The following is a 16,033-nucleotide window of genomic DNA, read 5'->3' on the forward strand; positions in this document are numbered from 1 at the left end:
CTCTCTTGACCTGGATATGAGATAGCCCTATCCTCGGGCACTATTCCTACCTTCCAGCAATGCCCCCCCTCACTATAAGGAAGTCCTTCCTTCAGTCTAACCCTCATCTCTCCTGCTGCATCTCCAACCCATTTTTGCCTCCTAACTATCCATCCAGTCTCTCACAGCGGAGCAGAGAGTGGAAGATTAGCTTGGAAGCCCCTACTCTTCCTCCCTGACCCCTCCTCTTCTTTCCCTGAGGGTACCCCCCAAAAAATACCCCCCACTTTTTCTGATCCCTTCAGGCCCCACCTACCCTACTCCCCGCTCCACCCCTGTCAGAACGGCAGCCAATGGCTATTTGCCTAATTTGCATAGTAGAGCGGGGGAGCAGGGAAAAGAAGGGGGTGGGACCAAGCGACCTCTTAAATCAAAGTTGGGAGGCGAGGACTGGGCAGAGGGGATGCCAAGTGCCCAGGCAGGGGCTGGGGGGAGGGGGGCGGGGGGCGGGCTCAGAGGACAGTGGGGCCCGACCGGACACAGCCCTAAGCTCTCTCCCTCCATCCCTCCATTCCTTCATTCCTTCTTCCCTCTCCCTTCTGCACAGCATCCTCTGCAAACCCTCAGTGCCTGGGGGTCCTCTCTCCCCAATCTGCCTTTAATTACTCATTCATTTAATTGTCTTCCTCCTTGCGGGGCAGCCCCAGAACTTTCTCTTCCTGCAGAGCAAATTAGGGTATTTGCTCGGCATTTTTAGGGGGGGAAAGAAGGGTTCCTTTCAGACCGATTTTGAGGGGGGCGTCAGGTTCGAGAGCTTGGGAGGAAGGGGGGTATAGGACCCCAGTGAGAATCTTCTTTCTCTCTCCGCCTGGTCTCACTCCGATCTAACCCGGCCCTCCTGCCCGGCCTTTGCCCCCCGCCTCCGCTACCCCCTTCACGCAGCGCCCCAGCTGCGGGACCACGACCATGACCGAAATGAGCGAGAAGGAGAACGAACCCGAGGACGCAGCCACTCATCCCTCCCCTGGGGCTGTTTCCACCCTCCAGGAAACCAAGGTAACTTGGGGAGGGGTCGCGATTTCCTCCCCTCTCTCCCCGTTCCTTCTTTCCCGCCCTGCAGCTCTCCGCTCCTCGGCCCGCTGTCACCGCCTCTGTCCTACCCTCTCCTTGACCTGGGCTTGTTTTGTCCCCGCACTGCCGCGACACAGACGACACACACAGCGGCTGGGGTCAAGAGCGGGTCGCGATAGCTCGCCCCCTTTCCCACCACCACCACAGGGCGGGCGCTGTCCAGCATAATCTTAGAACCTCTCAGCCTCTAGAGAGGACCTAGCTGGGAGCAAACTAGGAGGGGAGGGAGTAACTGACCACACGCTCACGCGCGCGCACACGCATACATACACACACACACACACACACAAGCACACACCACATGTGCGCGGGCTCATGCACAAACACACATGCGGCGGGTCTGCTGTCTCCCGACTCGCCTGGGGGAAGGTTGTAACTCCCCTTTGTTGGAGGGAATCTATGCAGAGCCCGAGGAGGAACTGTAGGGTGTGTGTGAGTGTGTGTGTGTGTGTGTGTGTGTGTGTGTGTGTGTGTGTGTGTGTGTTTACGCAGGCGTGTGTTTCCCGGGGATCCGAGTCTCGGTGTGTAGTCCCGGCTCTTTGAGTGTGTGGGGCCCTGGGGTCGCTGTCTCGCTGGCTATGTCTTCTTTCTCTACGTCTCTCTTGATCTCTCTCGATCCCCATGTCTCTGTCCAGCTGCAGTCTCGGGGAGCCGCGAGTCCAGGAGGGGAGGGCTGCAGGGGGAGGAGGTCCTGGGGTCGGGTCCTTCTGGCTGCTGGGCTCCAAGGGCTGCGGCAACGTTGAAAGCTTCTCTTCTCGTGGGGGTAGGGGGCTAAGGGGGGAGGAGAAAAGGAGGGGAAGAGAAGTAGGGGGAGTGAGCAGTGCCACTAGCTGCCCCTCCCTCCCCTTTCCCCTTTCCCCTTTCCCCAACCAGGTATGGAAGAGGATAGAGACAGAAAAGACATCCATCATAATTAATATCATAATTAACCCTAATTATTCATGATTGTTACTTCTGGGCATAGCAAGTCAGTTGAACAATGAATGAGTTATCCCCCAGTGAAGGAGGGCGGGGTCCTCAGGAGCATTAGACTTGGGTACCGGGAGGCAGCCTCACGTCGACGAGCGCCGGATCGGATCCCGCGGAAATTTAGCCGCAGGAATTCCCTGATAGCAGCTGGATAGAAATCCCTGCCTGGGTAAGCAAAGTGGGTCTGCAGGGTTAAGAAACCACTCCCCTCTGGCCCAAAAGCCCCCATTCCCTTAAGCCTCGTGGAAAGGTTTGATCTCCCATTTTTAGTTCTTCCAGCTCTCTATTCGTGTCTATTTGGAATATTTAGGGATGAAGGGAGAAAAAAATAGGAAAAATGGCCTGGGGGGCGGGGTGGCGCCTGATACCTCTCATCTTCACCCTGGATCCTGAAGTTCACCCCTAGGGTCTGGGGGCCTAAATCCTTCCCTAGATATCATATCTTCCACCTCCACCCCCTACATATATACTTTTCCTTGAAAGAAGAGGTTAATTCAAGGTCAAAGTCTACTAATGCTAAGTGCAATTAGGGGAACCTGACAATGTCAATCAATTGAGAAAGGAGAGACCATGCCCCAAGACCAGGGCTATCCTAGAAAACTGAGTCAGTGGGAGCCAAGTGTCCAGACCTCCTAGCTCTTAGGGTGCCCATATACCTTTGCCCTTCTCACCCACTTCCAAACCCCCACCTCCAGGAGTGGGGATTGGTAACCCCACCATTCCTAACAAAGGTAACTCAGCCTGGGGAGAGATGTCTATTAGATCAGGAATGTTGGGGAGGAGGTCCTTGTGCTATTGGAATATTTGTGAGAGCATCTTAGAGCTAGAGGGAATAAAGCTAGGGAGAGGAGAGGGGCGATAGATAAATCCAGTCAGAGGTAGTACCCCAGGCTACCAATCCTCTCCCCGTCTCTATTACATTCCTCCCTAATCACCTGGGGAGACACACTGACAGGTCCTCTGTTTCCCCAGATCTCAAAGTATTTATCAGTGGAGCTCCCCCAGTCTCGGCCATCTTCTCCCATCTAGAACCTGTTTCTCCACTCCCCCCCTTTCTCTCAGAAACCCTAGGGCTGGGGTGGGTGGGGATGCTCCTGCAGTATCAGTGCTACCTCAGCAAGTTGGCCAACCTGCAAGCTCAGCTTAGGGGGAGGGGAGGGAGAGAAGTCAGCCGGTTCAGGCTGCTGTCCTTTTCCCCCTCCCGTCCTGAGGACCCTTTCAAAACAGTTCTACCTCTGGGATAAGGAGAAGGGCTAGAAGTCTGGTCTGAGCAGTGTCCCCCTCCCCTATCCTGTCTTTGAGGCTATTCTGATCCCCTGGACCCCTACCTCACCTCATTAGTCTTGTGAAAGACCCTATGGACCAGGCAATCAAGCAAGAGCAAAACAGCCACAGGATTGTGCTTAGCATCACCACCCCTCCCCCAACTGTGATTACCCAAGATAGATGCTCCTTCTCCTTCCTCCTTAGTGAAAGTGGGCAAAGAAGATGGTGAAAATTTAGTGTCTATGTCCCAACCTAGCCTTGGGAGAAGGGGAGATAACTTCAGAGATAGCCATAGAAGGCTCTTTCATGTCCCTAGGGTGAGAGGGTCTGGTTGCTGCCCATGACGCTCTTTTTTCATGTCTGGTAATCGGAGCTGGGCAGGTACAACAGAGGGGGCTGAGTAACTGGCAGACACTGATGCCAGTGCTTAAAATCCTATTTGTCACAACCTTGGCATCTTCTCCCTGGTTGCCCCACCCCTCATACATCCATGTGATAGACCTAACCCATGGTGACTTCCCTCCCACCCAATTTTCCCTGCCAACCTGCCCATTTAGGGCCAGTGGTGAGTTTCAGACATGTCTCATCTTCTTGTCCTCACTCCCAGAGCTAAGCAGCTGAAAAAGGAACTTGCCTCCAACATGGGACATCCCCACCCCCTCACCCCACCATCCTTTGGCTCCATCCTCCCCAGGGAAAGAGGACCCTTCTATGCCAGCACCACCATCTGAGTCAGCTGGCACCGGTGCCCACTACCGCCTACCCCGCAGCTGCTTGGTGCCCTTTCAGGAACTGGGGAAAAGGGAGGAGCGCCTCAGATGGGGAAAGAAAGAGATGGACAGGGAGATATGAAAAAGGAGAGAGGTGGAAAGAGCCCTCTGGAGGCCTAGGTTCCAGCTTGAGTCATGCTACTAACTAGCTGGGTGATTTGGGATGAATGATGGTGGTGGTGATGATCATAATAAGAAGAAGGAGGAGGAGAAGAAAGTGTATAATGATAAGCATCTATATAGCACTTGAAGATTTGCAAAGGGTTTTCTATCTATTATCTCATTGATCCATTTCCCCATAACGAGCTTTAGTTTCCTCCTCTAGGAAACAAGAGGGTTGGACCAGCTAACCTCTAAGGTCCCTAAGAGGCAGTTTAGTATAGTGGGAAGATCTTCTGGCTTTGAAGTCAAGAGATCTGGGTTCAAATCCCACCTCTTACTACCTTGTGTGATGTTGGCCAGTTCAATTAATCTCTCCAGGCCTCAGTTATGTAACTTGTAAAAAGAAGGGATTGGACTAGTTGACATCTGAGGCCCATTGAGTCTTTGCTCTTGCCATGTCTTACATTTTCTACCTCTCCGTCCTGAGATCTCTTCCCGCCCTCATGGTCTATGTTCTATGGTCAGTTCCAGCCCTGACATCTATGTTGTCCTCATCCTGGAAGGATGGAGTAGGTGGGCAGAAAAAGCAGGCCAAGTATTTTCAGTCCTCTGGTCATTTGGCTGGAAGGAGCAAAGGAAATGCCTAAAAGGCTCCAAGATGCTTGACAGGCAGGTCTGCCAGCTACTTCAAAGTGGCATCTCCCCCATGCCAGGGAGCAGGTCCAAGGTGGGGGTGAGGGCACAGAAGAGAGAAGCTTTGCCCTTCTGCCTCTTGGCTACCCTCACTCAAAGCTTCCACTCTCCTGCCTCCTTGGTGAAAGGAAGAGAGGAGAAGAGTGCTTCTGTGGCGATAGGGAGGTGGTGAGTCACATCCTGGCATGTTATTCCCACACAGGCTGGCCTGAGAAGATGGGTCTTGGTTTGGAACCCAGCACAAATGCCTGTTGTGGGCAGTGGGATCAGACATTTCTGAAGCCACTTTCTCCCTATTTGCCCCAGGGCTTACCCTGACAAGAGCAAGATATATGGCAAAACTCCAGGATAGTTCAGAACAATTCTAGACAAAAGACTGGGTACGCCACTCCCTCCAAAAAATTCCAGGGCATGAGGAAGAGGAACTCTCAAACATCCCTTGGCATCCATCAGAGATGGTACTGGGGCTTAAGATAATATTCTGGTCCCAAATGACATCATTCAAATGCTCTTGAGATGATTCCATCACCACCCTCTCCCATCTCCACAGGGACCTTGGGGCCCCAGACTCTATTATCTGCCCTGGCTGGAACCTGCAGAGGCAGAGACCAACAATGCTATCCAGGAAGCCAGAGTTTGGAAGACATTTATTTCAGTGATCCAGTGATACCAACTACTGGGGAAGCCAGACATCCTGCAGAACTCAGGCTTCATGATTAGCAGATGTGGGTCTATCATGTACAACTTCCCAGACCCCCACCTTTACTTCCCATTGTCCTCCAGAGGCTAGTGTGGCAGGAGAAGATGTGTCTGTGTTCTCTGAACCAGCAGCTGCATCCACTCCTCCCCTGCCAGGGCTGGGAGGTTGGCAGCAGTGGCACCTTATGCTGTCCAGCTCATCATCTGGGCGCCTTGGCCAGCAGTGACACAGACTCTGTGCCCATATCTTCAGTCTGCTGCCTCCCTCCCCATGTTCTATCTGGGCAGATTGAGTCAGGCAGAGGATTGCCAGGAATGGGACCAGAGAGAGATGTAGGACAGTGAGGGTTCTGGGCTTCCCACTAAGAGTGGGAGGGAAAATACAGGATAACTTTCTGGAATTGATGCTGGAAGTGAGAAATGTGCGGATTTTTGAACACCGAAAATCAACTGGGTTTAGAACACTGGGTCGTGATCTAGAACCCACCTGCTTCCTTTCCCTTAGGACTTCATTAGTTCTAGATTCCCAAGTTCAGTTTTGAGCCCCAACATTGATTTGTTTGGTTGTCGTTTCAATCGTGTCCAACTCCCTGTGACCCCATTTGGGATTTTCTTGGCAGATACTGGAGTGCTTTGCCATTTCCTTCTTCAGATCATTTTACACATGAGGAAATGGAGGCAAACAGGATTAAGTGATTGCCCAGGGTCACACAGATAGTGAATGTCTGAGGCCAAATTTGAACTCAGGTCTTCCTGACTCCAGGCCTGGTGCTCTACCCACATTGATTGGGATTACCAGTTTTGGCTTTCGTGCTTTTGGTTGTGGTGGGGGTGGGGGGGATGCTATTGGATATAATCAGAGCCTCCCCTTCTATGGACTCTGGTCCCCTATGACCATGGCCTCCTCTCTTTCAGCTTCAGCGTTTCAAACGTTCTCTGTCCCTCAAGACCATCCTTCGAAGCAAGAGTGTGGAGAATTTCTTCCTTCGTTCAGGCACTGAACTCAAGTGCCCAACGGAGGTGCTGCTGACCCCCCCAACCCCATTACCACCCCCTTCACCCCCACCTGCATCCACTGATCCAGGCCTGCCCACCTCTGCCCGATCCCCTTGTCCAATCCAGCGTCCTTTGGCACCTCTCAAGCCCCTGAGGACCCACAGCTTCCAAGAACATGTCTTCAAACGTGCCAGCCCCTGTGAACTCTGCCACCAGGTTATCGTGGGTAGGTGCCTGGACACTGATAGGGGCATAGGTGGGAGTGCCAAGGTGGCATGGGGGGAGGATGAATGGCATGGATCTGCCTGTTTTATAGCCCACTTCTCCCTGGCCCTCCAATGCCAACATTGGCTTTATGGGACACCAGGTGGGGAGTTCTTTCCAAACCCCACACAGCTATTCTCTGTTATGTTAATTTCCACCCTAAGTAGCTCATAGCCGCGCCCGTCCATTCAGGAGGACAGCCATGGACAGAAGCTTTCTTCTGTCGATGTGTCCCATCTTTATTTCCATCTAGCCCCCAGCCCACTATCACTCTTTCTACTCACCCAACCAATGTGCATATGTCCATGGGGGCAGGGGGATGTGGGGACCTTCCTCCTTGTCCTCCAAATTCCAAACTACTCTCTAGGCAACTCCAAGCAGGGCTTACGATGTAAGACGTGCAAAGTCAGCGTCCACCTCTGGTGCTCTGAGGAAATCTCCCACCAGCAGTGCCCAGGCAAAACGGTGAGCAAGAGCCTATCTCAACGTTCTCCAGTTGATGACTGTGTGCCCATTGGTACCTTGAAGGAAACTGCATCTTTCTCCCCTATTCCAAAGAGCTAATTCCTTGCAATGAGAGATACCAAAGAAGATCAGGCCCTCTTCCCTTGATGTTGGCACTGACACCTCTCTGCTCTTTCCTCCCCTAGTCCACCTCTTTCCGACGCAATTTCAGTTCCCCTCTCCTGGTGCATGAGCCACCCTCAGCCTGTACCCGGGAGTCCCCACCAGCTGGTAAGTATGCATCTAATTCTCATTCTTCCCAGACAATAATAAGCACAGCCAGCTCAGGCTCCTAGAATGGGGAGGTAATGTCTTCTTATGGTAGGGGTCACTCTCTCAGGAAGAGAGGCCACTGGCACTACCTACCCAGGGCATTGTACCAGCTTTGAAACTGTCCAGATGCTAGTGTCCATGGATCTAGATTTTAGGGCTTAAGAAGATTCCCAGGAAAAGGTATGCTGACAGGTTCCTGAAGGTACAACCTTTATAGGTGCCGGTGGCAAAGTGGATCCCATTTATGAGACCCTCCGCTATGGTACTTCCTTGGCATTAATGAACCGTTCGAGCTTCAGCAGCACTTCGGAGTCCCCCACCCGAAGCCTGGTACCGACTTTGACCCAGGCATGGGGAAAAAGCATGATGGGGAGGATGGACCAGGGCTGAGGTCCACTGTCGGGGAGAAGCATGAGGGATGGGACACAATAGGATAGAGAGATGGTGCTGTGAGGTCCCTGAGGGAAGATGGATGGGGGTTAGAAGATACAGAGAAAAGAGGGGTAGAGTTGGGAAAGACTGGAGGGGAGACTCTGGGGAAAGCATCGGGGCTGGGAGACTCTAAGGAAAGAGGGACAATGGCTGGTGGACATTGGGGCGCACTGGGGGAGAGGGCTGAAGATTTCACCCCAGCCTGCCTTCCTTCCTTTTTCCCTTTCTTTGTCTGTTTCCCAGAGTGAGCGAGATGAATTGGCAGAGGATGGGGAAGGTAGCATCCGTAGCTCAGAGGAGGGTGCCAGTGACAGTGGTAAGTGGGGGAGGGCACTCTGGTGCCAGGGCACGGGCCCCCCTTCAGCTCCTGAGTCCTTACACCACCCCCTTCCCACTCTTCCAGTCTTTACATCACCAACTGAAAGTGAAGTGCCAGGCCCTGAGGAGAAGAGTCCTGGACAGCCTCAGGTAAGACCCTGTGCCATTTAGGCATAGATGGGGGGCAGGGGAGCAGTACCAGGGTAGGCTTATATGGAAAATGGGGTGGTTGGACTAGATGGTGTCTAAGATTCCTCTTTGGCTCTAAAATGTCAGACCTCTCATCACCAATTCCCCGTACGCCCTTACCTTCGATGAGCTGGTTTCTAGAGTCCCTTCCAGATCTAACATTCCACAGTTCTAACTGGGTGAGTGCCCTTGTGGGATGCCAGATTCCTGTTCTGAGTTCAGTGTTCATCTCTCTACCATGACACCCCAGGCCTCCAAGGGCACCATTCGGAAGGACGTGGGCCCCATGTATTCCTACGTTGCTCTCTACAAGTTTTTGCCCCAAGAACATAATGATCTGGCGCTGCAGTAAGTGTCTTCCCAGAACCCCACCCCAGAACTTCGCTCGTCCGCTCTCCCCAGGGCATCACTTTCCCCAATTGGGCATGTCCCTGCAGGTGTTGCAATGCCAGCACACCCAACATCACCACAAGGACGCTGAACAAACTCCTTTGGTTGGGGAGGGCAGTTGGGTGCCACAGCTCAGGTCAGGGTGGGGGTAGGCAGAAGTCCTCCCCCTAACCCCAGGGACTGCCCTAAGTTTGCTCTTCCCTTAGGCCAGGAGACCGGATCATGCTTGTGGACGATTCCAATGAGGACTGGTGGAAGGTGATTAGACTGGTTGGAGGCAGAAAGGGGGAAGTTGTGGGGGGGGATCTTGTGCCCCTCTCCATGCCCAGCCTGAGGCAGTGCCCCCATGGTCAACTAGGTTCAAAACTCCCATCCAACACCACCACCACCCCAGACTTGGCATCTCCCACCTTCCCAAGTGCACAGCTCCCTCTTTCCCCTTCTTGGAAGCTCTCCCTGCTCATTCCTACCCCCAGCCACCAAGGCAGTAAAAGTTTGTTTAGAAAATAAAGGAAAAACTAGGCTCACCTGGACCTGGTGGCCTGGTCCCTCGGGGCTTGAGGTCTGAGAAACCAAATGAGAATTGGAGGTGAGCTCATTGGGCTGGAGCTGAGGTCAGTACCAACCTCCCTGAATTTGTCGAGCAGGGCAAGATCGGTGACCGGGTTGGCTTCTTCCCCGCCAATTTTGTGCAGCGGGTGAGGCCAGGAGAAAGTGTGTGGCGGTGCTGCCAGCCATTTTCGGGGAATAAGGAACAGGGCTACATGAGCCTCAAGGAGAGCCAGGTGAGTGGCCTAGGGGTGTTTTGAAAGAGGCTGGTGGGGCAGCTAGGCGGTGCAGTGGATAAAGCACCAGCCCTGGATTCAGGAGGACCTGAGTTCAAATCCAGCCTCAGACACTTACTTGACACTTACTAGCTGTGTGACCCTGGGCAAGTCACTTAACCCTCATTGCCCGCCCTGCCCCCCCCCCAAAAAAAGAAAGAGGCTGGGGAAAGGAGGCAGAGGGAGGGCAAGAACAAGCTCTCAGATGATGCCAGGAAGAGAATTCCATAAGCCTTACAGTGGGAAGAAAGGCAGCTAGACACAAGATGTACAGAGAGGTGTTCTTCCTCCCACCTATCCGTCTCCTGTCAGGCCTAGGACAGAACTCCCGCCTCAAAGATTGGGGGAGAGGGGAGGAAGCAGAGGCAGGCAGAGTGAAAGAAATTACTTCAGGCCAAGCTGGAGCCTCAAGACAGTGAGGACCCAAAGGTAGAGCGTCTAGGTACCCCTGGCATGTTCCTGTGTCCCCTTCAGACTCTGTTCCATGGCACACTCATAGGAGCCATCTTAAGTTTAGGCTGCCACACTTCTTACCTCCTCACTTATCCTCCCTTTCAGGGCAAGGAGAGAAGCATTAGCTATGGAAACGTGGGAAAAGGGGGGGTCTATAATTATTTGGGCTCTGTACTCACCTGGATCTTGCCAATGCAGTGGGCAGTGCCACCCTGCCTGGCTGGTTCCAAGCACTCAGCCCTACATCTTTCCTGCTCAGATCTGTGTAGGCGTGGGCAGAAGCAAGGATGCTGATGGCTTCATCCGAGTCAGCAGTGGCAAGAAGAGAGGCCTGGTACCTGCTGATGCTCTGACTGAGATTTGAAATTGGGCACAGCAGGCACAGAAGAAGATAGTGCCCCCACCCCTAGGAGATGACCCAGATATCAACTCTGCCCCCTTGTTCCCTGCTTCTGGTTCCAGGGAATGGAGTAGGGTCTCCTTACCCACCTCCCTGCTCACTTGCTGCCACGCTGCTGGGCACCACTCTAAATAGACACCGAAGCTCTACGATAAGGAAGGTTGTATTTTTCCTCTGGGGGCCCTCTGGAGGGCAGGTTGGAGAATAAGTTGAAGAGCAGGGATCAGCTACTGCAGGCAGGTCTGCCCTGTGCCAAGGTGCCAATTTCTGTGCCCACCAGTGCCCTGCTGCCACAATGAGTCAAGCCCTGGGCAGCTCTGTCCTCTGGGGCTTTCTGTGGCATCTCCCCAGACTTCCACCCTCCCAGTTGTTGCATGCCTTGTGCCACCTTTCCACTCAGCCCAGCCTCTGTGTGTGTGTGTCTGTGTGTGTGTGTGTGTCTCTCTGTCTCTGTCCACTTGGGCATGGGGCAGGTGTTGGGGGAGGGATAATGTCCCCTCCTCCCAGGCCCCTCAAAATGCCTGCTCCCCCCTCAGGGTTTGAAGGGGGTGGGAGATATGGGAGGGGCTTCTCCGCTTCTGTGGTCCTAACTGCTGCCTTCCCAATATCACCATCTCTCACTCGCTCAATTCTCAGGAAAGTTTCACTGGTCTCTCCCATAACTTGAAACCTGGGCTGGCAGAGAAGGGGAGGGATGAAGGAGAAAGAACAGGGATTGTTCTCTTGTTTTGAGGGAAGAGGAAATCCCAATTGGAACAACCAAGATGGGGACTTCTTCCATTCCACCCCTATGGGCCCTCACAGTTGGGGAAAGAATAGCCCGGCTGTGGTCTGAATCCTATCCAAGGCCAGAACATCCCCAAACTGTTCCACCCTACGGCCACGGCCACTCCAATGAAAAGCAATCCAGATGTAACAGGAAGAATAAATTGTAGCATGCTTGTTTGTTATTGGGAGGAGCTCGGGAGTAATCACAATAGCTACAGAATTCTTATAAATCTACCTGTTGTCTGGGACCTGATAAGTCAGTGACAGACTTCAAGAATTGGGAGTCAAGCCCATTACCCAGATCTGAAAACTGATGATAGGCAGTTTTCTTTTCCTGTTCCTCTTTTCTTCTCTGGCCTCTCCTCTCTTCTATGATCTGACTTACCCTGTGAAGGCTGAAATAGGACAATTGCAAACATTCCTTCAATAGGGTGAGCCAGGGGTGGTCTCAGGGGAACAAGACTGCACTTTAAAAATAGTCCTGCCCGAGGGCTAAATGTTCCAGGGGGTTCTACCACCTACTGGAGATAAGGGGCTGTATTTCAGTGTCATTTTTCTGATTATACCCCTGGCACCCTTTGCAGACCCTTGGGGTAGGAATGGAGGGTTGGGAGGTAGGTAGGTGTTGGGAGGAAGTTGAGACTCTCATACTGACTCCCAAGGAAGGAAAGAAGTGGAGGCATCCCAGACCAGAGGAGATGCCCTGTGGGGTCTCACCTGTGAAGACTGCTCCTCTTCAGGCCCAACTCCCCAGGCCCCAGCTCAGAACCTCCTTCACCACGCCAGCCAATGCCTCCCCTACTCTGGGCACAGGTCCTTCCTTACCCTAAGACCCTTGCCTCCCCTCCCTTGGGCTGTTCCCAGATTTGGGGTGGGGAGAGGCTGAAGCCACACTGCCCTGTTTGCTGCCACGAGGCTGCCCCAGCAATACCCCTCCGGGGCAGGCACGATGCCCACTGTACATAGAGGCTGCATGACAGGTCTGATTTGGGCGCTGCTGGGCCCCCAGACCCACTGATTAAATGTACCTGTGACCCAGACTGCCTTCTCTTGTGTTTCTGATGGGCAGGCTTGGGGGTAGAAGTGGGATGGGAGGAAGGAGGCAGGGCCTGGGGGAGGGAGACAGATTCACAGGGGAAGTGTGAAAGCCAGATATACTTTGGAGAAGAAGGGTAGGGGATGGGGAAGAGGCAGGGGCTAGAAGGACACTGGGGGGAAATGGTTGGAGGTATCCTGGCAGAAGAGGGGTGGGGACAGGAGAGGGGTGGGGACTGATGAAACATTGGCAAGAAGGGGAGGGGAAACATACTAAGTGATGAGGCTCAGTGGCCACCATCTCATATGAAGGGGTCACTGGCTTGTGACCTTCTTTTGGCTGCCTCCCCAGACCATCTCTGGAGGTTCCCCAACTTCAAAGAGCGTCTGTTTTTCCTGGAAAAAGAAGGGCACAGGGGCAGCTAGGTGGCACAGTGGATAGAGCACCGGCCCTGGATTCAGGAGGATCTGAGTTCAAATCTGGCCTCAGACACTTAACACTTACTAGCTGTGTGACCCTGGGCAAGTCACTTAACCCCAATTGCCTCACTAAAAAAAAAGGGGGGGGCACAATAGAGTGTGAGTGAAGGGGGTGATGGCATCTGGACCTGGGTTTTTTTAAAACTTGCAATGAGGGGCAGTTAGGTGGCACAGTGGATAGAGCACTGGCCCTGGATTCAGGAGGACCTGAGTTCAAATCTGACCTCAGACACTTGACACTTACTAGCTGTGTGACCCTGGGCAAGTCACTTAATCCCAATTGTCTCACCAAAAAAAAAAACCAACAAAAAAAAAACTTGCAATGGCCAGGACAGGTAGGCTAGAGAGTAGGGGGGGCGGGGAATGTGGTGGGAGATGGGGGATATGGGTAAATGTTGGCCCATCTGGCTGCTTCAGTTTTAATTAAACCTAATTAATTGAGGGCACCTGTGAGCCCAAGGCTTGCCTGTGCTACCCAAGCTCTGGCCCCTTGGGAAGGCAAGGCACATGCCTCCTAATGTCCAGCTCAGAGGTGACTCGCTCTTTGGGTCTTTCTCATTCCCTCACACTCTCTCCTCCCCACCATATCTCTGTGCCAGTCCTGCCACTCAAACCCTACCCCATGAATCGTGAGAAAGAAGAGAGCCTGGAGGACCTGACAGTGACGTGGGGCAGCTGGGCCCCAAGAGATGACTCAATCATGCCCGTCATCAGGCCCATGGCACGGGAATGGGGGAAGGGGGGCTCCCCTCCCCCAGCCCCAGCCCCAGCCCGCCCACTGGCTCTGCAAAGTTGACTCCCCTCCGCCTTCCCAAGCCGCGTCATCACTAAGGCAAATGCAGAGAGCTATTTATAGTCTGGAGTTGGGGGGAGGGGGGAGGGGGGAGGACGAGCTGCCTGGGTTGGGGGGGAGACAGTGCCAATGCCCAAAATGCCAAGGGTAGAGTTGGCAAGGGGTCCTGGCAAAAACCAAAATTCTGCTGCTCCCCCCCTTCCCCACTCCCCCCTCCCCAGATAGACCTCTGCCCCTGGTGCCAATCTAACCCTGGGTTCTGGAGACCAGGGAGGGCTCCCACCATGGGCTTGGGGACAGGGCTGGATTTACCCCAGTCTGCACAACAGGACTCAGTCCCTGAGGGACATTCATTCCCGATAGTAGTACTCTTGCTCCTGGGGGAGACACACTGATTAACCTTGCACCAGGGCCATTCTTCCTCCTGCTATTCCTCCTTCATGCCATTACAACAGGATTTTTACATCCAATTGCTCCCGTGTGTGTGTGTGTGTGTGTGTGTGTGTGTGTGTGTGTGTGTGTGTGTGTGTGTGTGTGTGTGTGTTGAAGGGGAAAGGGGTTTGCTGGGAAGGCTCTTGCAGGTCGTAAGTAGAGAAAGAAGCTGCGTTCTGGGGCTGGGGGCTGGACCAAAGCCCACACTCTCCACTCTGGGGCTTTTCCTGGAGAAAGGGGGGGCCTTTAACCCAGTCACTGAGGGAAGGACTTTAAACATTCAAATTGCAGAAAGACAGTCAGACAGGCAGGCAGGCAGGCAGATAGACAGACAGACAGAGATAGGCAGGCAGACAAGCCAAAACAGCTCAACATGAAGGCTAATAGATAAAAGACAGACATATAGACAAGCAGACTGACAGGCCCACAGAGACAGACAGATGGAGACCCAAAGACAGACAGACAGACATAGATACAAACAAGAGAGAGAACTAGACAGACTCAGAGACAGATAGGTACAGTCAGAGAAACAGAGATAAACCTGGACAGACAGGCAGAAAGACAGATTGGCAAAGACAGGCACACAGACAGAGATAGACCTGGAAGGACTCAGAGACAGATTGGCATAGACAGAGACGCAGGCACAGATCTGGACGGACAGACAGACTCATAGACAGATCCTCACAGACACAGAAATAGATCTGGACAGACCGACAGACAGACTGACAGTCTTCAGAGTGGTTTGGGGGCTTCCTGGGACTTCAGTTTCTCTCTCCATTCCTTCCACTATGTGGCATTGCTCCAGCTTAGCTTTATGGGCACTTGCCACCCCTCACCCCCACTGATAGGCAGGGGAAGGGGAAAGGGGGAAGGGCCAACTGGACTAGGTACCTCTCTGTCCTTTTCCCCTCCCCTCCCCAAGCTTCCACCCCACTAAACACAGCAGTTTTTTTTTTTTTTTCCAAGAGGCTGAGTTGCTGACTTTGCTTTCTCAGCTGATGGGAGGTGGGGAGGTGAGGATGCCAAGGGAGAAGGGGAAGACAACTGCTGGACCCGTAGCAGCCCATTCAACCTTCCCCTCACACCACCGTGCCCAGGCCCCGTGGGCTTGGGGAAGGGGATAAGCACCATGCCCAGTGGCGTGGGAGACAGGGAGCCCAGTCTAGCATGTCATCCCCACTCAATTTCTCATGGCTCCCTCTGCCTTGTTTAAGCCAACAGGGAAAAGGCTGCAAATAATAGGTAGGCACACATAAGCAGATTGGAAGCTACACAAAGGGGAAGAGACCAATAGACTGACCGACCAACGCAGTGAGCGATGCCTCATCCAGGCTCCCAAACAGGGCCCAGGGAGCGCAAATATCCTCCTCCCTCCCCAAGAAAGGCTGGGAAGGGGTGCTCACCCAAAAGCCTGCAGCTGGATGGAGGGAACCCAGGCAGGCACGGGGGCATGAGAAGAGGGACCTAGGGGAGGAAAAAGATGAGAGCCCAGAAAGAAGAGAAAGGGGAGGAAGGAGAGAGAGGAAACACAGAGGAGCTAAGAGAGACAAGCATTGGGGGCAGGGAAGAAACCGACAGTGAGAGATGTGGGCCAGGGAGGGGGGAGAAAAAGAAAGGGGGCTTGAGAAGGGAGAAAGGCAGAAGTATGAACGCCTAGAAGGAGAGTCAGAGATGGGGTAAGAAGCAGCCAGAAGTAGAGAAGAAAGGGGAGAAGGTCAAAAAGGAGACTGAGGCAGAGATGCATGTGAGAGTCCGGAAGGGAAGAGAGACAAAGAAAAATAGGAATAGGGAGAGAGTTATAGATGAAGATGAGAGAGAATCAGAAATGAAGGATGGGCATATAGAGAGGCAGAGGGAGATGGGGGTAGGCAGG

The 16,033-nt window shown here is 53.3% G+C and overlaps 1 protein-coding gene across 1 annotated transcript; it reads left to right on the forward strand.

The window, feature by feature from the left end:
• The first annotated feature begins 485 nt into the window (after positions 1-485).
• Positions 486-12,447, forward strand: STAC2 (SH3 and cysteine rich domain 2). Its single transcript, XM_043999285.1, has 11 exons — positions 486-1,035; positions 6,525-6,831; positions 7,237-7,334; positions 7,520-7,604; positions 7,864-7,976; positions 8,322-8,394; positions 8,482-8,546; positions 8,836-8,933; positions 9,182-9,233; positions 9,623-9,760; positions 10,512-12,447. The coding sequence occupies exons 1-11, from the start codon at positions 946-948 to the stop codon at positions 10,614-10,616; spliced, it is 1,224 nt and encodes a 407-aa protein (XP_043855220.1). The 5' UTR covers positions 486-945; the 3' UTR covers positions 10,617-12,447.
• Positions 12,448-16,033: the final 3,586 nt, after the last annotated feature.

This window comes from Dromiciops gliroides, chromosome 4 (genome assembly GCF_019393635.1).
Source record: "Dromiciops gliroides isolate mDroGli1 chromosome 4, mDroGli1.pri, whole genome shotgun sequence".
Lineage (NCBI taxonomy): Eukaryota > Metazoa > Chordata > Mammalia > Microbiotheria > Microbiotheriidae > Dromiciops > Dromiciops gliroides.

Excerpts from the sequence above, each read along its gene's own strand:
- STAC2 (XM_043999285.1), top strand. The coding sequence starts at position 946 with ATGACCGAAATGAGCGAGAAGGAGAACGAACCCGAGGACGCAGCCACT. Across the intron at positions 6,832-7,236 it reads CTGCCACCAGGTTATCGTGG|GCAACTCCAAGCAGGGCTTA; the intron begins GTAGGTGCCTGG and ends ACTACTCTCTAG. Across the intron at positions 9,761-10,511 it reads TGAGCCTCAAGGAGAGCCAG|ATCTGTGTAGGCGTGGGCAG; the intron begins GTGAGTGGCCTA and ends TTTCCTGCTCAG.